At 42.9% G+C, this 25,275-nt stretch overlaps 1 protein-coding gene across 9 annotated transcripts in view; it reads right to left on the reverse strand.

The window, feature by feature from the left end:
• The window catches only part of RAPGEF6 (Rap guanine nucleotide exchange factor 6), a 209,997-nt gene that overhangs the window by 152,678 nt on the left and 32,044 nt on the right, over nt 1-25,275 (reverse strand). For all 9 annotated transcript variants that reach the window (XM_072990163.2, XM_078385740.1, XM_072990166.2 and 6 more), the window contains exons 2-4: nt 7,469-7,539; nt 6,636-6,692; nt 4,096-4,179 (exon numbers count right to left, since the gene is read on the reverse strand). In XM_072990163.2, the coding sequence (XP_072846264.2) occupies nt 4,096-4,179; nt 6,636-6,692; nt 7,469-7,539 (212 nt within the window). The remainder of the gene's footprint in view (nt 1-4,095; nt 4,180-6,635; nt 6,693-7,468; nt 7,540-25,275) is intronic.

Raw genomic sequence — 25,275 nt, forward strand, 5'->3', positions numbered from 1 at the left:
AACTGAACAACTGGCAGAAACCAAGGACCACTGAATCAATCAGTGCCATGTTGTTGCTATAATATTTTGCCTGGACTTCCAAGATGCTGCCATAAAGATCACCCCTTTCCTCAAGATGACAACTGAGAAGACCCCAGGGATCTCTGTAATTGTATTTTCATGTTGCTTAATATCTTGGGAGACAAGTTGTTAAAGCAATACAAGCTAAAATTCTTTAATGTAAATAAGCCAGCTTCATAAATTGTGGTTTATGTTGGCTTATTTCAATGTACCATCATTGTCTAATCACACTTTTTAAAGCTTGGATAAAAGACAAAAAGCTATAGTTAAGAAGGAAGCAAAAGCTTCCAAATTCCTCCTGATTTCACCAAAAGAGAGCAAGGAAAGTTACTGAACCCAAGGCTCACTGCAGCTCATGCTGGTAACATTAAACCATTAGGCTAGAGAAGTGCTACATTAGTGCTATATGTGAACAAGACCAAATAATTTCGTGAATGCTGCCTTCAGTCAACAGTGGTAAAATGAGTACAATGTCATCTAAAGCCAGGGTCCCCAACCCCCGGTCCACGGCCCGGTACCAGGCCCTGGCATTCACAGGACCAGGCCACGGAGACACATGCACGGATGCACGCACACCCCCAAATACACACAGAGATGCATGCACGCTCCCCGCATGCACAGACGCATGAACACCTCTGCATACACGCCCACCACCCCCCGCACACACGCTAAACCAGTCCACGGTACCAAAAAGGTTGGGGGCCACTGATCTAAAGGATGCGATGAATCAAGTATGGGGAATTTCTTTCAGCCAACAATTCAATTCAGTTTCAAATATTCTCTGGAATGGTACATTCCAGCATTGGACAGTGCTAAAAGTGATAGCCAAAAATGCTAGTGTAAATCTCTCATTGCCAGTAACTAAGCCTCAGAAAAGTAATTTCAAACTTTTAGAATACAGGGAAATTTGAACAGAGGCTGGAAAATAACCCAGCAATAGAATCATGGAACCTCAAGAAGGGTATAGTCATCTCTAACGCCTAGGGTTTCCCACTCCTGAAATAAATTGCAAAATAAGCTTCTATTATTAAACAATACTGTTTCCTGAACAGTTGTACGTGTTTTGCTTCTTCAATAGTGCATCAGTTGGGCAGCCACCCAGTGTGCCAAGCTGAGGGGACTGCTACAAAACAAATATGTTGATAAAAGTTTTCACATGGCTGAGCATGCTACTATCAAAGAGGTGGCCCAAGTCCTGTTTATGCTTCACCACCTTCTTGCAGGGCATGCACTCAGCCATGTGGGTATCTATTGGACACTGTTGAAAATGCTTCCAGATTACAACTTCTTTAGAGCTCCAGTTTTTGACTTCATGTTTCTAACAAGGATTGCTAACTTATCACTACTAGTTCTGGAAACTGGTGGGGCAAGTGCAGTTAAAGGTATAGGGGTGATGTCAATGTCACATGCTTCTGAAATAGTGCTCACCTCAGTCCCCTGGGTCTAAGTGATGGGTTCAGAAAATTTCACAGAGAAAACGTCTGTAGTGCAGACTTGCACTAGAGCAGTGCAAATCCCAGCCAGCACAGCTGGTGGTGAAGGCTTCTGGGAGTTGCAATCCAAAAACACCTGAGTAACTGAAGGTTAAGAACCAGTGCACTAGAGTACAACGTAACAGAAAAAAAATCTTCTGGTACCTGTGCCTGCTTCTAGATTTCAGTGGTGAAAACAGACATCATTTACAGGTTTTGCTCTTACCCCAGCCTCCCTCAACCCCAATCTGAGGGAGACACGGGGTTCTCTGCCCCCATACCCTGAGTGCCAACGTGTCTTTTGTTTGTTTGTTGCATTATTCCCACCTTCCTCTTTAAGAATGACCTAAGGTGGCTTACATAATTCAAAGACAATATTTAAAGCTAAAAACACAAAGTATACAAATACTAAAAAGCATCAAACAAATGCCACAGTAAGAGACAGTAAACAGAAGCAACATCAGAACACATTCAAAGTAGTAAGGCACAAGATTTGATTTATGAATGCTGCTCAGAGAGCAACTACCGTATTTTTCGCTCCATAAGACGCACCTTTCCATAAGACGCACCAAATTTTTAGGAGAAGAAAACAGGAAAAAAATAATCTGCTTTCTTCTCCCAAAATTTGGTGAGCCTTATGGAGAGGTCCATCTTATGGAACACACCCTAGGGTTCTAGGGTCTTAGGGTGTGTTCCAGGACGCTTTGGAGACTCACCCTGCCTTCCCCGGGGGCCAGAGGGGACAAAATCGCCACCTTTTGGGGCTCTTCTGAAGCTTCCCAAGCCTCAGAAGAGCCCCCAAAGGTGGTGATTTTGCCCCCTCTGGCCCCCAGGAGAGGCAGGGTCAGTCTCCAAAGGGTCCTAGGGTGTGTTCCAGGACCCTTTGGAGACTCACCCTGCCTCCCCTGGGGGCCAGAGGAGGCAAAATCACCACCTTTTGGGGCTCTTCTGAAGCTTCCCAAGCCTCAAAAGAGCCCCAGAAGGTGGCGATTTTGCCCCCTCTGGCCCCCGGGAGAGGCAGGGTGAGTCTCCAAAGGGTCCTAGGGTGCATTCCAGGACCCTTTGGAGACTCACCCTGCCTCCCCCGGGGGGGCAGAGGGGGCAAAATCGCCACTTTTTGGGGCTCTTTTGAGGCTTGGGAAGCTTCAGAAGAGCCCCAAAAGGTGGTGATTTTGCCCCCACGTGCCCCATGGGGGTGGGGGGAGCATTGTAAGGGTCCTGGAAGGCTCACTCGGACCCTTCCGACGCTCCCCCCACCCCCCCACGGGTGCAGGGGGGTTAAAATCGCCAGCTTCTGGCAGTGTTTTGAGGCTTGGGAAGCCTCAAAACACTCCCAGAAACGGCCAATTTAACCCCCCCCTGCACCCGTGGGGGGTGGGGCAGCGTGGCAAGGGTCCTGGAAGGCTCCCTCGGACCCTTATCACGCTGCCCCCACCCCCCACGGGTGCAGGGGGGGGTAAAATCGCCACCTTCCAGGACCTTTTGAGAGGCTTTCAAGCCTCTCAAAAGGTCCTGGAAGGTCGCTATTTCGCCAGAGGCTGGCGATTTTAACCCCCCCTGCACCCGTGGTGGGGGGTGGGGCAGCGTGGCAAGGGTCCTGGAAGGCTCCCTCGGACCCTTGCCACGCTGCCCCCCCCATGGGTGCAGGGGGGGTAAAATCGCCGGCTTCCAGGACCTTTTGAGAGGCTTGAAAGGTCCTGGAAGGTCGCTATTTCGCCAGAAGCTGACGATTTCCCCCCCCCTGCGCCCGTGGGGGGTGGGGACAGCGTGGCAAGGGTCCGAGGGAGCCTTCCAGGAGCCTTGCCACACTGCCCCCACCCCCCCACGGGTGCAAGGGGGGGAATCGGCAGCTTCCAGGACCTTTTGAGGCTTTCAAGCCTCTCAAAAGGTCTTGGAAGGTCGCTATTTTGCCCCCACTGGCCCCGTCGGGGGTGGGGGAGTGTCGCAAGGGTCCTGGAAGGCTCCCACGGACCCTTGCAACGCTGCCCCCCACAGGGCCAGTGGGGGCAAAGTCACCACCTTCGCTCCATAAGACGCACAGACTTTCTACCCCTCTTTTTTGGGGTGGAAAAGTGTGTCTTATGGTGCAAAAAATACGGTAATTAAGGGAAAGCTTGCTTGAAGAAAAAGATCTTAACCTGCTTGTGAAAAGAAAGCAGTGATGGAGGCAGCATGGTCTCCTGTGGGAGGGAGTTCCAGAGTCTGGGAGCAGCCACAGAGCAGGACCTCTCCCATGTCCCCATTTATCAAGAAATCACTTCAAGATGCCTAAGAAATAGGTTTCACTTTCACCTCTTCCTCTAGCAAGCAAAAACTTATCCTTTTGCTTTCTAATCTACAGGAGCAAAAGGGGCTCCAAATATTAGGAATTATTATTATGGATATTCGGAACAATCACATTCAGATTCGGATATATTTGGAACTATTCAAATACGGCATTATTTGGTGAATCCCGAATATTTCTAAATCTGAATGCACACTTCTACTGTATACACACATGTAATTGTAATTCATATAACTTTATTTTTTCCTTGTACTAAAAGAGCACTGGTTTGTTACATACCTGCAGGGTGGCAAAAACATGGAATCTTTCATAAGCACAGATCCAGAAAGAAGAATATACCAGCATCTTGCAATAGTGTCTGAACTAAAGAAAAAGAACAGACATATATTTATGAGGATGTGCACAATTTGACAAGAACAACAACTAAAGCTTTCCAAGTAGGTTTTCCCATCCACTGCAATTGTGTGTATGTATGCACCTGGGCATGCATGTGTGTATATTCTGAATTAGTAGGAGAACATAAATCAATATATACTGTTGTTATGTGATATAAAATTACTTGTAACTTAAAGTAATCCTAATACAGTTTCATGCAAGATATTCAAGGAGATGTTTTAATTGTGTCACCCGCCCACCAGTGAGATTCCAAGGCCAAGCAGGGATTTGATGTATATTAGCTGAAGCTATATTGCCTCTTCTCAGCTAATACTTAAATGAAGCCAAAGCAATGCTTGCTTAGCATTAATTGTAGTAGTATTCTAACCTTTTAATAGGCTATAACAGAACTCACAATGGGTACTACAGATGGTTTCACATAATGGATGCCTGTGAGGGGGTGCCTGGTGTCACCGCATTCAGGCCAAAATACACAACTTTCCCATGCCTGGCAGACAGCCAGGAATAGGAAAGCGCTCAGCAAAAGGTAATGTCAGCAAAAGGAACACAGCCCAACTAGGCAGATCCATACTCACAAAACATCCACAACCGACAGCCAGAGGCAGATACCCTATCCTTCTCTCCAGCAGAACAAGGGTACAGCTCTAAGGGGACATATCTGGAGCTCAGAGGGGAAGGACCAGATGAGGCAGTGTCAATCAGGAAAAAGGAATTTTGAGAAGCCAAAAGAAAGGGGATATAGGGGAGTAGCCAGGCTTGGGGAGAGGGGAGAAGGAGGAGGAGTAGAATAAAGCCTAAAGGAGGAGTAGAATAAAGCCTATGAGTGCCCCTAACACCTGGTATGCAGAGTTCAGCCGTTCAGGCCTTGGTTAACTATATCAGCTCACTCTTTACTCTTGAACCAGAATAATGCCATATTGGGAGCACCCATGGCCAAGGGGCACTACTAATTTTCAAGGAAGAAGAACCGTAAGTTAGAGTATCTGACCCAACTTTGGGACTGGGAGCTCAGAGAGCAGTTCCAAATGTTGTACCAGTTGGAACAACTGTGAAAGTATATGTGTTGGCAGACACTGGGCACATGGCAGAAACACCACCCAGTATCTACCACCTGTAAAGGAGAGTCACCTTTGGAAGTTCCCAAGGAACCTCCTGTGGGGGATACTGAGGAGCAAAAACCTGTGGACTAGAGAAGGACTCCCTCCTCAGGAGGGTGATTAAAACCATTCCAGGGCATACCCATGAAGACCCTGCTAAAAAAGCTTGGGACAAACCCCTATGGACTGTATACTGGATCCAACTCCTTAATAAAGTGTTGCTAGTTGTTGGTAAACTAAGCGATTTTCTTTTATGCACCACCTTATTGGCCTCTTTGATACACCCCTGCTGCCCTTGGAGGGCTTGGGGGGAGCATTTAGTACCTCATACCATTTCCCAGTCACACTCACTGACCTTTAAACTGCACCTAATGGCAACCTGCTTTTTTGGAATAGAAATATTTTGATAAATTGTGTTTGTTTGTTTGTTTGTTTTTAACTTATATGCTGCCTACTCTACCCAAAGGTCTCTGGGCGGCTTACAACAATTAAAATACAATTAAAATACAATAAAACATGACCAACATACAATTGTAACACTGCTTGGGAAATATAAATACATTACTAGAAGCAATCATTTCAATGGCAATCTTTTAAAAACCCCTTTGCCTTGCAAAAAAGAAAATATAACATACTGTACTGTTTAAAAGACAGCACATATGTATTAGCTATGTATGCCCTATGTTATCATATTTTTCAGTGTATAAAGCACCCCATGTATAAGATGCCCCCCCTTTTCTAAGTCCAAATTAAGAAATCAATATTTTAAACATAAAACAGTATATATTTTTATTTAGTGATTAGGTTACATTTATATACCAGTACTGTTATATTATGCACCACACTTAGCTTTGAGCATATCACTTTTTTAAGCCTCTGGGCTCAGAACACTCAGACATTACCAGTCCCTGTTGCATCTGAGCACTATCTACATGCTCCATCTACAGCAAGATGTGTTCCAATTGGTTTGTTCAGCATCAGCTGACACCAGTTACATAAGGCTCTTGACTGGAAGAAGTGAAGTCTCCTGACTGTAGGAAGCTAAGCCTCATGACTGGAGGCAGCTAAGCCTCGTGACTGAAGGAAGCTTGTTTGGAGAGGCAAGGTATGGGCAGTTTTGCAATCATGCGGTTCTCTCCTAGGCTTAGTTCCATGTATAAGACAACCCTCAATTTTTAGTCTAAAGATTTTAGACAAAAGGATTGTCTTATACATGGAAAAATATGGCACTTATCTCCAAAAAGAGGTCAAGTTAAATCTAATCAAGTGCTAATTTGTCCCTTGGATGTTTTCTCTTCAGGTCAGATAACAGTTAAGTTCACTTACCAAAATAAAACTTGATTTCCATCGTACCTTTTGTAACGTGCAGTGGAAGTCATAATTCTGAGAAAGGAAAATTCAGTTGTATCAAGAAACATGTAGAAAATGAATTTTAATTTCCCTCCGTTACCACTGCAATAATGAGCAAGATCACAAATGAGTCTTCTTTCTTTATAGCTAGTCGACAAAAGTGGAGAGTCTTCCCAGCAGACACAAATTCAAGAATAAATCCAATACTTAGGAATCTTTGGATAATTTAAAATCACATTCACAGTACCTTGCGTAGTCAAAAGACTACAACTTACCAGCATGCCACACTATTTTTCTTAAGACTATGCAACCAAAAATCCCATTGAAGCAGAGTTCATTTGACTTATAAAAATTATAATTATGCAAAATAAAATTCACTCCAGATGCTTTCCAGCACAAAGAGGTAAACATAGTGAGGTTCCCCTGGTTTTCTTGAAATTTACAGCAATCATAAAAAGGTCTATTCAAGATTAAGTCTCAATAACCTCAATGGAACTAGTTGCCCAGTGTTTATAACAAACGCAACCCTAAAGCACTCATTAACTGTTTGTTTATTGCTTACCATATTGTACCCCTTGTTTTAATACATTCTTAGATACCCAAATGTGGATAACGTAAAAAATATTAACAACATCTAGTATGCAAATTTTGCATTGCATGTGATTTGCATTTAATAAAAGAGCAACTAAAATGCACCAATCCCTAGACAGATTAGCCTTACAAACCAGGCCTCAAAGGCTCACAATGAAGAACAGATTTTGCACTAGCATTACCAAATATCAGAGTTGCACAAAACCAGCCAACCTTACCTTAGCTGATGTTCCCTGAGATGAGACAGTATGTCCATTCCATGAAGATAGTAGTAGATAATATTTAATTCCTGAAAATGAAATTAAGAAATGTTAAACAATACTGTTTTGACTAAAGGTTTCCTAGCAGAAGCACTGTGCAGATAGCATGTTAAAAATTGCTATGAGAGAAAACCATGCTGTTGAGAAAGAACTCTTTTTTTATACAGGGAATGAAACAGTGAAGGCTAACACATACCTCCCACACAGGGGGATAAAACATATAAGGAGCAGTAAATAGTAATAGTATTATTATCAAATATAACTCTGCAACTCTAGCTAACTACAGGAAAAGGGATGCTTCCAAATAACTGAAAGGGAGGAGGAAGGGAGGCAGGCAGGCAAAGTTATTATTTAATTTAGAAGTTAGCTGAATACGTAGTTTTAAAGACATACTGAATGAACATCTTAGGACAGCCTATAAAACTTTAACCCATTGTCTTGTTAAGTATCTTCAGAACTCTAGAGACACAATTAATCAGACTGCCTGGAATTGCAACACTCTCCTGCTCTGCAAGGAAAGCTCACAAGTACTGGAAACATGGCATGTACCAGAGTCAGATACTACACCTCACAGACAACACAGAGTAGAAGAAAAGAGCAGTTACCTACCTGCAAACATGATTCTTCTAGTGGTCCTCTGTAAATCCACACAATTGGGTTGTTCTGTGCCTGCGCAGGACTTCTTGGACGTTTCTAGAGCTTAAAGACATGTGATTAATAGGACGTTCCCCCGTGGAGTGCATGCTCCACACGCCAGAATTCCCCTCAATTCCTGTAAGAGTCTGCCGCTGTCAAAGAACTATATTTAAAAAGACAACATGAGGGAGGATGGGTGGGATGTGTGGATTCACAGAGGACCACTAGAAAAACCATGTTTACAGGTAGGTAATCTCTCTTTCTTCTTCGTGGCCTCTGTGAATGCACACAATTGGGTGACTGACAGGCACACTTACTGGAAGGTGGGATGTCACGGTAAAACTGAGGTTAAAACAGCTCTGCCAAACGCAGCATCATTTTTTGCCCGGACATCAAGACGGTAATGTCTCATGAAGGTCAATGGAGTAGACCATGTAGCTGCACGGCAGATGTGAGGAAGATCTATTCCCCACTGGAAGGCAGTATAAGTTGACAACACTCTGGTAGAATGAGCCTTAAAGTGTTCAGGCAGTGTTTTGCCTGCTACCTCATGGGACAATGAAATGGTTTGAACAATCCATCGAGAGATAGTTTGGGATGAAGTTGGAGCACCCTTATGGGGACCATGAAAACAAAGAAAAAGTCTTGGTGATTTTCTGAATGATTTAATCCTATCAACGCAGAAGGCCAAGGAGCGTCTCACATCAAGTATGTGGAGCATGCGCTCAATGAGTGTAGAAGGAGATGGAAATAAAGTAGGTAGAATTAACAGCTGATTAAGGTGGAATTCAGAGACAATTTTAGGTTAAAATGATACATCAAAATAAAGGGTGACCTTATCCAGATGGAATTGAAGGAAGGATGGATCTGATCTGAGGGCTGCAAGTTCACTAGCACATTTGGCAGATGTTATTGCTACAAGTAAGGATGTTTTCCGAGAAAATAATTTGAGATTGGAAGTAGCCATTGGTTCGAAAGGTGGTCTAGTGAGTATGTTGAGGACAAGTTGTAAAGACCAGTGAGGAAGAGGATGTTGCCATGGGGGGAAGGCAAATATTATGGAGTCCTTTGAGGAATTTCTTCAAACTTCGGTGGGAAAACAATCTAGCCAAATCAGAATGAGAAGGTTGATGAGCTACAATAGCTGAAATGTAAACCTTCAAGGTAGAATGAGACAGTCCAAGATGAAATAGATGAAGGATACAGGCAAGTAAGGTCTTCAGAGACATTGCTGCTGCAGGTAAGGTCTGAGAATTAGCAAAGGAGAGGAATGCCTTTTATATATTTTGGTGTAACCGTTGGCTTGAGGGTTTTCGAACTCGATCAAGTACGTCTCTTATGGTGGGAGTATCCTCCACGTGGTCAGTTTCAGAGAGTCTACGTCCGGGTGGTAAATCATCCCATTGTCCTGAGTGAGAAGGTTGGGGATCGATGGGAGATGGTACATGTCCATTGACATCGACCTCAGGTGTGTGAGCCATGGTTGTCATGGTCACCATGGAGCGAGGAGAATGGCATTCGACTGGAACTATCGAAGTCGAATGATGGTTCGTTGTATGAGTGGTATCAGAGGAAATAGATAGAGTAGATTTATCATAAAGGCATCTCCGAGTGAGTTCCTGTCGGTACTGGCTCGAGAGCTGTATCTCTGACATTTGGTGTTGGTCTCGGAAGCAGAGACATTGATGGATGGAACACCCTACTTGTGGCAAAGCAGATCAAAAACACCGTCATCTAGTGATCACTTGTGTGTTCACATTGTAAAGCAGCTGAGACGGTCTGCTACAAGGTTGTCGTCTGTGGTGACATGGCCAGATACTGGGAAGATGTGGTGTAGGTAACACCATTCCCAGAGTTCAACAGTCAGGTATAGTAATGAGAAGGAGTGAGTGTATCATTGTTTGTTTATATAGTAAAGACCTGTTGTATTGTCTGTAGCAAGATGTACGGCTTGTCCTGCAATGAGGTACGAATGCATGAAAGGCCTTGATGATCGCTAAAAGTTCGAGGTGGTTGATATGTAATAATTTCTCTCTTTTTGTCCATAGGCCATGGATTTTGTGGTGTCAACAATGGGCTCCCCATCCCGAGGGGCTGGCGTCGGTGGTTACCTATCTTGTGAGCTGTAGCGGTTAGAAGGGTCTGCCCACAAGCAAGTGGGGAAGAGATGTCCACGAGGTGAGTTGACAGGCAAGCTTGGGTGCTACTGGGAGGCCTTTGGACAGATGGTCTATAATGGGATCGAATAATGATAGTTATCATGATTGAAGGGACCTCATTTTGAGTCTCGCGTGTTGGATAACAGCGGTTGTGGATGCCATGAGCCCGAGAAGGTGCTGGACTTTATGGGCTGATATCAAGGCTACAGGTTGGAATGGTTGGATTGCTCGTCTTAGTTTGGTGATTCTTTCTTGAGGGATAAAGGCTCTAGCTTGTAGAGAGTCGAAATATGCTACGATATAGGTGGCAGTCTGTGAAGGTTCGAGATGGGATTTGGCAAGGTTCACCTTGAGCCTGAGGTCTTAAAGAGTATCAAAACTGAATTGGGTAGCTCTGACAGCATTGTAATAGAAGGTAGCGACTATCAGCCAGTTGTCTATGTAGGGGAATATGGAGATACTTTGAAGATGGAGACAGGCAGCGACTGGTACGATACATTTGGTAAAAGTTCTTGGTGCCATGGAAAGTCCGAATGGGAGGGAGCAAAATTGGTATGAGATGTTGTCGAATCAGAATCAAAGAAATTTGTGATGATAGGGGTGGATGGAGATGTGAAAGTATGCATCCTGGAGGTTGATGAGGACAAACTAGTCTCCCTGTGAAAGGAGAGTGATGACAGTGTCGAGTGTCAGCATTCTGAAGTGTCTGGGTCAAATGAACATATTGAGGTGTCTAAGACTGAGAATAGGATGGAGTCCTCCATCCTTTTTGGGAACTGTAAAGGATCTTGAGTAGAATCCATAATGCAGGGCAGAGGAAGGGACTATAAGTATGGCGTGTTTTTAGAGAAGGGAAACCTCTTCTCGGAAAGCCAGTGAGTATAGGGTAGTCTTAATGGGTCCAGGTGGTGGAGTACAATCAAATTCAATAAACTAGCTGAGGAAGGAATGTAATCTGGTTTGGGATGGAGATAGAAGGGGTCTACGGATATTGCTTACCCTTCTTTTGTTGATGTCGAAAGGGCTGACAACAGATCTGTTGCCGCTGGGGTCGAAAAGCAGGTGGTGTTGATGGTGATGGGCCGGAATAGGATCTGTCAAAGGTTTGCGGTTTGTATGGTTGGTAGGGTTGCTGGTATTGTTGAAATGGCTGTTGGAAGAAGGGCTGCCTGAGAAGCTGAGGGCACTAGTAGCGATAAGGTTGTTGGGTAGAATATGAGTGTGATGTTTTACGGATTTTATGAAGGTTCGCCATTACTTCATCTGTCTTGGCATTAAAGAGGCGAGCACCATCAAATGGGAGGTCTTCAATTCATGATTTGGTATCATCTGAGATGCTGACAGATCTCAGCCTGGCATGTCATCTTAGGGCGACAAAAGTCGACATAGCCTTAGAAACAGCATCTGCTGTATGGCGAGATGCAATCCTTTGTTGTTTAACCAGTGTTGTAGCCTCGGTATGGATGTTTAGGGCTTCTGTCTTGGAAGCATCAGGAGCCGCATGGAGTATGGGTAGAATTTTGTTCCACAGTTGGCGATGGTACACGCCTATTGCTGCTTGGTAGTTTCCGACCCTCATAAGGCAGGATGTAAGAAAATATAGACGTCTGCCTAAGATATCAAGCTTTCTCCTTTCTCGGTTAGTAGGGGCTACAGAGGATTTATTGCGTGCTATGGAATGACTGGATTCAACAATGATAGAGTTTTGTGTAGGATGTTTAGAGAGAAACACTGTATCGGGACCGTGGGTCTTGTGATGATTTTCTACATGATTTGGGACTTGTAGTGAGGAAAGGGGTTTGTCCCATGATTCTTTCACCGATTCAAGCATAGCAGGGACGAATGTCAAGCTGAGAGGTGATGTCTTGTCCTGATTAAGGTAGTCAAAGACCAGATCTTGTTTTTGAGGTGGTGGTTCTTCTATGTCTAATTGTAAGGATTTTGCCATTCGTATCACTAGTTGAGAGTAGGAGGTAAAATCTTCAGATTGGGAAGGTGGGTGATTCCCAGACGAAGGGGTAGGTAGATTAGGTTGGTTTTTTGGTCTTTTTAGGTTTATCTTTCTTTTTCTTAGAAGAGTCATCAGGATGGGTTGGGGCCTTCGACACGGACGTTGAGCTTGATTTCGAAATTGACTTCAAATGGTCCTTTTGCCGAGGCGAAGGATTCATCGGACTCAGTATCAGGTGAGGAATTTCACGACGTTCAGGAGTTGGAAATGTCAGTGGATCTATGGGAGCCAGATTTAAAGATTTTTCCCAGAGGTAAGAGCAGAGCCTCTGAAGTCGTATTTTTAAGGCGGGTTTTGTAAGCTTTTTACACTCAGGACAGGAGTCTGATGTTGTTCCCCGAGACAAAAGAGGCAATGGTCATGTCCTTTGGTAAGTGGCATCTTATTCATGCAGAGCCTGCATCACCTGAAGGGCCTGGAGGAGCCATAAAAGGTTGGGGAAAGAGAATGGAGAAGGTTGGGGGTAAGGGGGAAAATACCACGAGAAGACTGAAAAACGAGTAAATTGAAAAAGAAAAACAGATAACTCACAGGGGAAAAACGTCCGAAGAAAGATGATTGAAAAATAAAGGATCTCAATTATCAATAATCTCAACAATAGCACAATCGCTCTAACGTTCTGAAATAGGTCCAATCTAAGCGATGGCAAAAAGGAACTGAGGGGACTTCTGGCGGGTGAAGCATGCACTGCACATGGCAACGTCCTACTAATCACACGTCTTTAAGCTCTAGAAACTTCTAAGAGGTCCTCCACAGGTGGAGAACAACTCAATTGTGTGCATTCACAGAGGCCAAGAAGAAGAAGAATCTTGTTCTTTAACAACTAAGCTCAACTTTATATAAATTAAAATAAAAAAATCTCATTAAGAAAAACTAACAAAATGCTACATTACACTTCCATAATCTGGGGATGTTTTCTGAGTTCAGCAGCATTAAAATTAGCATGCTTAATTTTCAGTAATAAATATCTAATAACATGGCAGACACCTAACAGATACAAAATAATGAAAGATAGCTTTAGGAATTGTTTCACAATTCATAAAGTCAAGTCACCAAATACTGTAAAAGTTACTGCCTAAAATGACATTTATTTACAGTTGGTATTTAATTCAGAGATCCAGTGATGAATGACTAAACATGTAAATCTATCAAAAAGTAATACTTTCCTAGATTTACCATCTGAGACTTATTCACTTCTATGTTTTTAAATTTGAAGCACAAGCAAACATTACCTAGAATAAATAGGCACATGAAAAACAATGGCCACATATCCAAGCATACCTTACACACTCAAAACCAAGAAAATGATTTTCCGGTAAGGTATTCTGTTTCTGGTTGTTGTTTTTTTTGGGGGGGGGGCTTTGCCTTTTCAATAACTATCATCCATTAACCATGCAATTAGGCTAAGGAAGAGGGAAATAACAAAAGAATCATCATGATCAACCCCACTGACAAGCCAGGCCCATCAGGCATCCCTTGCTCCAAAAAAGCTAACATCTTTGAACAGATATATTTGTATAATTTCACAATTAGAACATCTCAGATTGGACAGTGGTTCAAATTTATAGTGCTAATTTTAGTCTCACCACCCACTACATTTCTTTGCCCTTTTACCCCCTTTCTGAAGGTCACAACACTGCAGCAAGTGATAGTACAAGCCACAACTGGCAGAAATTCTATCAGCGTCTAGATTCTAGACTGCCTGACCTCTTCCTTCCTGCCAGTAATGCACTGACTTTAAACTACCAACCCCCTGAGCAGTTTTACCACAGTGAGACTTTCGAATTGCTTTTCTTTTCTGCCTCTTCTGCCCATTGTCTCCTCAAGTCCTATCCACAGATTACTCCTTGTACCCATCTTTCTCAGCTTCTCACACATTTCCTCACCCACACAGCATTTCCCATTTCAGTACTAGAAAGCTCACTGTCTTGATTCCATAACATGTTTAATTCCTTGCCTCATTTCCAGTGTCTCATCTCCCTTTTCCTAACCTAAAGGCTTGTCCTCCACCTATCCTCCCTTCACTTTCTTCTTACACAGTCCTCTGCCCAATCTGCACCTTTCATCAGGTTTTCTTGTCCCTGGCTCCCTGACATCTAGCAGATTCCTCACATACTACTTTCAAACTCAATAACAAAATCCTGTTTCCTTGTAAAACTGAGACTCCTTTTCAGGTGTTTAGTTGTACATAAAAGAGGGCGATGAACTCCAGCTCTTCCCTTTCCTGTCCTTTATTGACAAGAGGTCTGGAAGAGTGTTTGGTGCAACTAACGTTCTTTGTTTAGCACAGTGGTTCTTAACCTTTGTTACTCAGATGCTTTTGAACTGCAACTACCAGAAACCCCAGTCAGCACAGCTGGTGGTGAAGGCTTCTGGGAGTTGCAGTCCAAAACTCCTGAGTAACCCAAGGTTAAGACTCAGTGGTTTAGCATATGCAGAAGCATAAGAGTGTTCAGCTGAATGTTCACAAGCCTTCCATATCAACATGAGAAAAATGGGAGTATAAGGGAAGGCTCAGAACCCATCAGCTGATAAAGTTCTGAATTTTTGCCCCAATATGCATTACTTTACATTTTCTTATACTGAAATGCATTTGCAATTTTGCCAACCATTCTCCCAGTTTGGAGAGATCCTTCTGGAGCTCTTCACAATCCCTTCTGATCTTCACCACCTGGAAAAGTTTCCTGTCATCGGCAAATATGGCTACCTCTGTTTATCCCCGTCTCCAGGTCATTTATGAAAAAGCTGAAAAGGAACAGAGCCAAGACAGATCCCTGGGGCACACTGCTTTTCACCTCTCTCCATTGTGAAAACTGCCCATTAACACCTACTCTCCGTTTCCTGGTTCTCCATCAATTCTCAATCTGTTAAGAGGACCTGCCCTCTTATTCCCTAACTGTGGAGTTTTCTCAGCAGCCTTCGGTGAAGGACCACGACAAACGCCTTCTGAAAATCCAGATAGACAATATCCACTGGTTTGGCCGCATCCACATGCCTGCGGACCTTTTCTAAGAATTCTAACAAGTTTGTGAGGCAAGACTTACTCTTACAGAAGTCACGCTGATTTTCCCTGAGCAAGGCTTGTTCTTCTATGCATTTTAAGACTTTATCTTGGATGAGGCTTTCCATTGGACTATAGTTTCCCAGGTTCCCCCCACCTTCCCTTTTTAAAGATTGGTGTGACTTCTGCTATCTTCCAGTCCTCTGGCACTGAGGCCCTTTCAAGGGACAAGTTGTGTATTTTAGTTAAGAGATCAGAGAAAGGTCTTCGCCTGCTTGTGGAATGACAGCTAACACAGGGCTAGACTAGCCTCCTGTGGAAGAAGTTCCAAAGTTTTGGAGCAGCAACAGAGAAGGTCCTCTTCCAAACCCAATCAAATGCAGCGCTGAAGGAACCAAGAGAAAGGCTTCTCCTGATTGTCTTAACACCTGAACAGGCTCATAAAGGGAGATGCAGCCCCTGAAATACTTTGGACCCAAGTCATTTAGGGCTTTATAGGTTAGAACCAACATTTTTAATTTGTACCCAGCAACAGTCTGGCATCCCAGTAGAGTCCCTGTAACTGGGGTGGGGTGGAGGGTGTTATATGATGCCTGTAAGGTAAAGGTAAACGTTCCCCTTGGCATTTAGTCCAGTCGTGTCCGACTCTAAGGCACAGTGCTCATCCCCATTTCCAAGCCATAGAGCCAGCGTTTGTCCATAGACAGTTTCTGTGGTCATGTGGCCAGCGCAAGTAGACACAGAATACCATTACCTTCCCACCAAGGTGGTACCTATTTATCTACTCACATTTTTACATGCTTTCAAACAGCTATGTTGGCAGGAGCCGGGATAAGTGACAGGCGCTCACTCCATCGCATGGATTCGATCTTACGACTGCGAGGTTCCGGCCTTGCAGCCCAGAAGCTTCTGCGGTTTAACCTGCAGCGCCACCACGTCCCTTATGAACCCTGTAACCAGCCTCAATTAGAAATCTGGTTGCCCCATTTTGGACCCACTGAAGTTTCCAGACACATTCCATAGGCAGCCCCAGGTAGAGCACAGTACAATATTCCAGCCAGGAGTAACTAAGGTATGTTTCACTGTGGCCAAATCAGACCTCTCCAGGAATAGTTTTATCAGTTCCATCACCATCACTTCCATGAGTTTCCAAGGCCAAAAAGAGATTCAAACTCTCGTCTTCTGAGTCATAGTCTGCTCTCTATCTACTGCACAACACTGGGTATCTAAAATGCATTTATACTGACCCATAAGTCATCTAAATAGTTTTAAAACATATGCAGATTTCACATGAGTGATAACCTCCCTTCAAACAGGAGACACAAATGGATGCATTCAACTATATATCTGAAGATGCATTAGCCAAGTTACAGCACCAAATTAAAAAAAGGTTTGACCAAAAGATCAACCAAACCTTCATTAAAGAGAGAAGGCTGAAGTGTCTTTGGAAACTGGCTAGGATACAACATAATATCACCATTCGGAAGTGCTGGATCTAAAGTTAGAGTATCCACAATGATGCCCAGCTCCCTGTCAGAGATGGACAAGATGTCTAGTTTTCCAAATCAAAGCTTAAACTCCACAAAAGAAATGGAGAAAGAAGTGAAAGCAATTCTCGATTGAACAAGCAAAACGGAGCAATCTAATTTTTATTCATTTCATTCCTAAATCCTTGACTACTGTTTTTGTTAACCAACAAGTTTATAAAAGGCAACTAGTGCATATAGACAAATATTGTGAGTTGCCTACTCTGAATTGATAGTGGCAATCTTATTCTGAACTGAAGCAGTGAACACTTCAAAAATAAATGGAGATAATGAAACACTCAAAACTGCAGGGTACATAGGTGTAAAAGCAACCATTGCAGGTGTAAATACTACCATTTAGCAAATGGTGAGAGAGAGAGAGAGAGAGAGAGAGAGAGAGAGAGAGAGAGAGAGATTTGCTTCTGCATTTTAAAAAATATTATATCCAAGATATTTAAAGATCAAACTTGGTGAATCTGCAAAAAATATACATACTCCATTAAACACATATTTATCGCAAGGCAACTTCTCAATGTAAAGTTGTTGTTTTTTACACTCCCCTGGTGGGGGGGGGGGAGGAGAGAGAGGTGTCTCTGAGTGTGCTTATCTATCACTTTAAATTCTGCATGGTATCAATGAACATTTTGTTTGTTTGTTTTTAACTTATATGCTGCCTACTCTACCCAAAGGTCTCTGGGCGGCTTACAACAATTAAAATACAATTAAAATACAATACAACAAGACCAACATACAATTGTAACACTGCTTGGGAAATATAAATATATTACTAGAAGCAATCATTTCAATGGCAATCTTTAAAAAAACCCTTTGCCTTGCAAAAAAGAAAATATAACATACTGTACTGTTTAAAAGACAGCACATATGTATTAGCTACGTATGCCCTATGTTACCATATTTTTCAGTGTATAAAGCACCCCATGTATAAGACGCCCCCCCACTTTTCTAAGTCCAAATTAAGAAATCAATATTTTAAACATAAAACAGTATATATTTTTATTTAGTGATTAGGTAACATTTATATACCAGTACTGTTATATTATGCACCACACTTAGCTTTGAGCATATCACTTTTTTAAGCCTCTGGGCTCAGAACGCTCAGACATTACCAGTCCCTGTTGCAGCTGAGCACTGTCTACTTGCTCCATCTACAGCAAGATGTGTTCCAATTGGTTTGTTCAGCATCAGCTGACACCAGTTACATAACGCTCTTGATTGCAGGAAGTGAAGTCTCCTGACTGTAGGAAGCTAAGCCTCATGACTGGAGGCAGCTACGTAAGCCTCGTGATTGAAGGAAGCTTGTTTGCAGAGGCAAGGTATGGGCAGTTTTGCAATCGTGCGGTTCTCTCCTAGGCTTAGTTTCATGTATAAGACAACCCTCAATTTTTAGTCTAAAGATTTTAGATAAAAGTATTGTCTTATACATGGAAAAATATGGCACTTATCTCCAAAAAGAGGTCAAGTAGTCTGGTGCAAGTTCACAGTCCTGTACAGATATGCACATCCTCATGATTATTTTACTGTTTAAAACTTATTTTTGATTATCCAGATCATATTTTGTTCAGGATTAAGTAAGTGATTGTGTGAAGCATTCTAACATTTTCTCAGACACACCATAAGTACAGCCATATTCTGATGCCCAAAAACGTGGGTCGACAGTCTGCAAAAATTGGTGCACCAAATTATATCAACCACATTCTGTGAGAGGGATATAAGGGTCATTAGCTGTTTTTATGCAGGGAAATAAAAAGATTTTCCAAAAGGGATCAGTCATAGTTCCTCTGAGGTAGCAGCAACCTAGTTCTATAAGTTCTACATTTCTTTCTAGCGCCTTTAAAACTATGGCTGGAGCCAATTACAGTGGTGCCTCGCTTGACGAGGATAATTTGTTCCATTCAAATCGCTGTTAAGCGAAATTCTCATCAAGCGAAACGAAAAACCCATTGAAATGCATTGAAAACCGGTCCAAATGTGTCCAATGGGCAAAATACCTCAGCGTCCAGCGAAGATCCTCCATAGGGCGGCCATTTTCCGGTGTCTGTAATGCGAGGAATCCATCCTAAAGCACAGCGGGCGGCCATTTTGAAACCTGACGATCAGCTGTTTTTGATCATCTTTAAGCGAAAAATCGGTTCCCAAAGCAGGGAACCGATCATCGTAAAACGGAAAAACCTAATTGAATCATATCGTCAAGCGATTTCCTTGTCTAACGAGGTAATCGTCAAGCGAGGCACCACTGTACAAATAAAGTGCAGATTAATATCCTACCAATCCGAACACAATATGTATATGTTACCCTATTGGGAGAAAAATACTCAGAAAAACAGATGTTATCTGGGAATAAACAGGGGGGAAAAAGAAGGAAAGCAATGATACCTTTCTATATTTCATCAGATCTATATTCACTGATGCCACCAATGTCAACATTTCTAAAGTGGATTTATAACAATATTTGTCCTATGGCCTGCACATTCAATAGGCTAGCCTGCTAGTGAAATTTAAGCCTATTTATTTTTTATTTATTTTATTAATTTATATCCCGCCCATTTAGACTGAAGTCTAAATGGGTGGCTAACAACAATATTAAAATAAAACTAATACAACAGCAATTACACTAGAGGATGGCAAAATAAGTTAGGTATCGACAGGAGGAATGGCCTGTCTGAAGAGCCAGGTCTTAAGTTGGCTCTTAAAAACACCCAGCAAGGGAGCCAGACAAATTTCTGGGGGGAAATTGTTCCAGAGGAGTGGGGTCACTGCTGAGAAGACCTGCTTTCTTGTTCTTTCTCTTTGGGTCTCCCACAGCATTAGGCCCCTCAGCTGCCCCTCCTGGCTAGAGCGAGTGATATGGGTAGATCTAGGTGGGAGAAGGCGTTCCGCCAGATATTGAGATCCTAAACTGTTTAGGGCTTTATATGTCATCATTAATACTTTGAAATCAATGCAGAAACAAACAGGTAGCCAATGCAAGGCCACCAGAGTGGGGGAGATACGCTGGTCACCCCAGTGAGAAGTCTGGCCACCACATTCTGCACGATTTGAAGCTTCCACATCAATCTCAAAGGTAACCCCATGTAGAGCGCATTACAGTAGTCTAATCTCCAGAATACAAGCGCATGGACTAGAGTGATGAGGGCCCCAACATCAAGATAAAGACACAGCTGGGCGATCTGCCAAAGATGGAAGCAGGCGGTGCAGACCACTGATGCTACCTGGGTTTCCATGGTATGCGCCGGATCAAGATGTACCCCCAAGCTGCGAACCTTAGTCTTCGTGGCGAGAGTCTCCCCCAAAAAAGTGAGGGAGTTTCCCAAACCACCAATGTCTGGGCCACCCACCCTCAGGACCTCTGTCTTGTCCGGGTTCCTAAAGCATTAGCTTAAGAAACTAAATAAACATTGGTCTTTAGTCTTAAAAAAATAAAAATAAATACTTTTTATTAATTAGCCTTTGGTGAGCAGGGCTATTATTGCATATTGCCTCTAAGAAATCTCTAGGCAAAGTCTTGAAGCCAAATTATCCATTACAGAGAGCCTGTGATTGCATAACGCTTTAGCACACTTTAGACGGGATAATCCCTAAGTACTGAGAAGGTATGGTTATCACAGCAGGAGCTTTTAACAAGTGCTATATTTTGCTAATTTGCTTGCTTTGTTTTGTGACTGGTCTCTGGATTTAAATAGGCTTCCTTTACAAAAAATGATTGGTCAACAAACTTAAAGATTTGCTTCAAACACTATCACATTTCCAGGTTCTAATGATGGCAATCTGTACCATGGTTAGACCACTGGATTTGAAAAAGGAACATTAATAATGAAGAATATTCTGAAGATGGGTTTCCATGGGAGTTAATTACTGTATTATAGAATTGTATTCTCGAAGGCTTTCACAGCTGGGATCCAATGGTTGTCGTAGGTTTTTTGGGCTTTTTGGTCATATTCTGGAGTTATTTCTTCCTAATATATCATCAGTCTCTCTGGCTGGCAAATTCAGAGGACAGGAGTAGAATTGTCTGAGAACACAGAAAGAGTTCTTCTCCTGTTTCCTGAAGATGCCAGCCACAGAAACTGGCAAAACATTAGAAAGAAAAAACCCCAGAACACGGCCAAACAGCCCAAAAAACCTACAACAACCATATTATAGAATTGCTACTTAAAAGGGCAAGACAGTTATGTATTAATTGGAGATTACCTGTCCTTATTTCCTCCTCAAGGCAGAGAAAGTGACAAGCTAAATGTGAATAGAGAACAAAAGAGTTCCATATTTCAGCAGAGGTCATCAACACCCGGTCCCCGGCCCAGCACTGGTCCGTGGCCTGAGCCCGACCGGGCAGCAAAGACAGACCTCCCACCACCACCCCTGCATGCACTCACCCCTACAAATGCTGTTTGCGCCTGTGCGCGCACTCGTGTGCATGCACGAACGGCGGTGAGGCGCTTGTGCAGGCAAGAGACAGAGCGGTCTGCCGGAAACTTGAAGGTCTCAAAACAAAAAGACAGCACTTTCTTTCTCCTCCTCTTTGAATGGTGGGGCGTTGTTAGTGGGTGAGGACTCGGTTGCCTGGAAGGGAGAACAAGTGGCGGCCTTTCTCTGTGAGGAAGGAGTACGGGAGGCTGAGCTAGCGCTCCCCTTACTCCCCAAACTGAGGATGCTCAGGGCGAAGGAGAAGGGGGAAGCGCAGGGGGGGGCTTGTAGTCCCTACGTTGTTTTGGAGCCGAAGAGGGGCTGAGATTCTCCCTTGCCCCTGAAGTCAGACACTCCCTTCGTCAGCCCCAGCTGCCCTCTTTCTTCCTGGCCATTTCAATCTTTCTCTCAGCCGCTGCCCGCTTCCTTTCCCCCCCACCAGCAATGACCCGTTTCCCGCGGGGCTCCCTTACCAAATGGCTCAAGGCTTGTCAGCCCGTTAAGATAGACAGGCTTTGTGCTTATTTGTTGTTGTTGTTTAGTCGTTAAATGGACCAGAACACAACAATTTCTGCTTATACTTTTCATCAAAAAGCCTGACATGTCCAGGAGAGGAGAGCCAAGCTGCCTGACCGGCAAAGCTGGAGAAGTCTTAGGAAAAGATCAACTTTTCAGCAGCCTAATCTTTGCCGGAGGCACAGAAAGCTGGCGGGGAAGAGAACTAACATAACAAAGTGACAATTCCAGCCTCTTTTCTCCTCTCTTTAAGCACCTTTCCTCTTTTAAAAGCAAGTTCTTATTTATTTCCTTAAGTAAGACACCGATCCTCCTTTGGGTCTTATGATCCTAAAACAAACTCCCTACATAGTAAGACAGATTGGGTGCTGGGACTTGCCCTCATTGTTTTTAATTTCTGCTAGTCAGTCGTTTGCTTGCAGCAATATATGGAGTACTTTCCATGCTTGACGTTTAGCGTCAAGTCTGTATACAGTCGGATTGGGTATTTTCAAGCCAACTTTAGGGTCCCTGCTAGTTTTACAGTGCATTATTCAGAAATGCAACAGAATTGGGAGAATTGCTTTGATGGTGGAAAGCAAGGAATGGCCACAAATCTTTATTAGGGACTCTCTGCCCCTTTCACTCCCAGATCTTTGCCTTTAATCTACCCTACAGCCTTGACTCTTATGCTCATAGGCATGCTGTTGGCACTAAACTATTCCCATGGTGGTGTAGAATTAATAGTGCTATTTTATAGGAATAGTTCTGACTGAAAATTTCAGCCATCTCTTGAGTTAAGATACGTAATAAAATGTTGGTGTATTTAAATGTTGGTATGCTTATTGAGTGCATAAGAAAATTCAGTCTCAGCATCTGGGTGTTTCTTTGCTTAACGTTTTGTTGGGGATCTTAAGACAACTTTTGTAGCTGAATTCTATGCAGAGTTAAACATCCTTAAATGTATTTACATAGAAGGAATGAGAAACCTCTCATAGTCCAAGAAAAATGACTCATCTGTTTAAGGATTTTGTCATTTTTCTAACTGTTCTGCCACACATACATATGCCAACACATATTCTCTACCTAGAAAACCCTGGAAGGGGTTGTCAAAAGTCAGTATTGACTTGATGACACACTGTTAGTATCATTGTCTTATTAGCTGGCAATTCATGGGTTATCACTGGAATTCTTGGGGCATATGTTCCTAGTGACTTGGCACACAATCTAAAATCTCAGCTAGGGCTTGTTAACTGCCAGCCAGAAGCTCCTGGAATTTTTTGTTTGTCTTCCATGTATGTAAGCAACAGGATTTCAGCCATAGTTTTAATGCAGATAATATTATGTGCAAAGCTACAATCTTCAGTACATTTACAGTACCTGAGTGTGAGTCACAGTGAACACAGTTGACAGAAGTCATTTGCAGCTTAACTTGTACAAAATCATCTTGCACATCTGTCTCTACTAGTACTGTCTTTACCTTTACACACAGTGTATATATATGACAAATATGTTTGATAAGCGGGGTTAATTAGTTTGGAAGTTTTCCAAAGACTGAAACTCAGACTCATCTGAGCACATTGTCAATTAGCTGCAGTTAGCTGTGGCAAGTTATGCAGACCTTGCCCACATACTAGTAGGATTCCATCCATTGGCTGAAATCTTGTGCAGTTACACAAAAGGCATACGTTTTAGACACAAATTACCCAAAATGAGGAAGTTTCTGTAGACATCTGCTGCATGCAGATAACATCTATGGAGATTTCTTAATGAAAGGCAATTTGTGTCTAAATGATATAATTTTGCATTGCTGTGAAACAGAATGTAAGCCATTGACATATTTTACTTAACATTCCTGCGCTTATGTGGCACAGTGTGCTACTGTGCTGGTTTTTAAATTAAGAGCTACAGTGGATATAAAAAGTTTACACAATGCTGTTAAAATGTGAAGTGTCTGTGATGTAAAAAATGAGACAAAGATAAATCATTTCAGAACTTTTTCCACCTTTAATGAGACCTATGAACTGGACAATTCAGTTGAACAACAAACTGAAATCTTTTAGATGGAGGGAAGTAAAAATAAAAAACTGAAATAATATGGTTGCATATGTGTGCACACCCTTAAACCAATACTTTGTCAAAGCACCTTTTTGGGTTTGAGTCTATCAGTATGGCACATCTTGATTTGGCAATAATTGCCCACTCTTCTTTGCAAAAACGCTCCAAATCTGTCAGATTGCAAGGGTGTCTCCTGGGTACAGCCCTCTTCAGATCACCCCACAGATATTCAATCAGATTCAGGTCTGGGCTCTGTCTGGGCCATTCCAAAACATTAATCTTCTTCTGGTGAAGGCATTCCTTTGTTGATTTGGATGTATGCTTTGGGTTGTTGTCATGCTAAAAGATGAAGTTCCTCCTCATGTTCAGCTTTCTAGCAGAAGCCTGAAGGTTTTGTGCCAATATTGACTGGTATTTGGAACTGTTCATAATTCCCTCTACCTTGAATAATGTCCCTGTCCCAGCTGAAGAATAACAACCCCAAAGCATGATGCTGCCACCATCATGTTTCACTGTGGGTATGGTGTTCTTTTGGTGATGTGCAATGTTGTTTTTGCACCAAACATATCTTTTGGAATTAGGGCTGAAAAGTTCAACCTTGGTTTCATCAGCCCATAACACTTTTTCCCACGTGCTTTTGGGAGACTTCAGGTGTGTTACTGCAACATTTAGCCAGGCTTGGATGTTTTTCTTCGTAAGAAAACGGCTTCCGTCTTGCCAGTCTACCCCATAGCCCAAATATATGAAGAATACGGGAGATTGTTGTCACATGTACCACACAACCAGTACTTGCCAGATATTCCTGCAGCTCCTTTAATATTGCTGTAGGCCTCTTGGCACAAGTGCACAATTTTCTTCTAGTCTTTTCATCACTTTTGCAGGGATGTCCAGTTCTTGGTAATGTCACTGTTCTGCCATATTTTCTCCACTTGATGATGATTGTCTTCACTGTGTTCCATGGTATATCAAATGCCTTGGAAATTCTTTTATACCCTTCTCCTGATACCTTTTGAACAATGAGATCCCTCTGGTGCTTTGAAAGCTCTCTGTGGACCATGGCTTCTGCTGTAGGATGTGACTAAGAAAATGTCAGGAAAGACCTACTAGCATAGCTGATCTTTATTTGGGATTCCTCAGAGGCACTTTAAATGATGGCATAACATACTACTGCATAACAAGTACCCCACACACGGATGCCCCCCCCCCCATGCCCCATTCATGGATTCCGCCGCTGCCCCCCCCCCCCGGTCCTTGGAAGAATGGTCTTCAACAAAACCGGTCCCCTGCATTAAAAAGGTTGGGGACCACTGTATTTCAGTGTGATACAGAGGAATAAAACTTGGGACACTCTTTATGCAGCTAAAAGCATTAAAGTTTTCAAGATTATCTGCTCTGAAGATCTGATTTGGTGTACTAGATTTGTAGTACAAAGTGTGCTTCTACCTATGCTTAAACAG

Source organism: Pogona vitticeps, chromosome 2 (assembly GCF_051106095.1).
Source record: "Pogona vitticeps strain Pit_001003342236 chromosome 2, PviZW2.1, whole genome shotgun sequence".
NCBI classification, from domain to species: domain Eukaryota; kingdom Metazoa; phylum Chordata; class Lepidosauria; order Squamata; family Agamidae; genus Pogona; species Pogona vitticeps.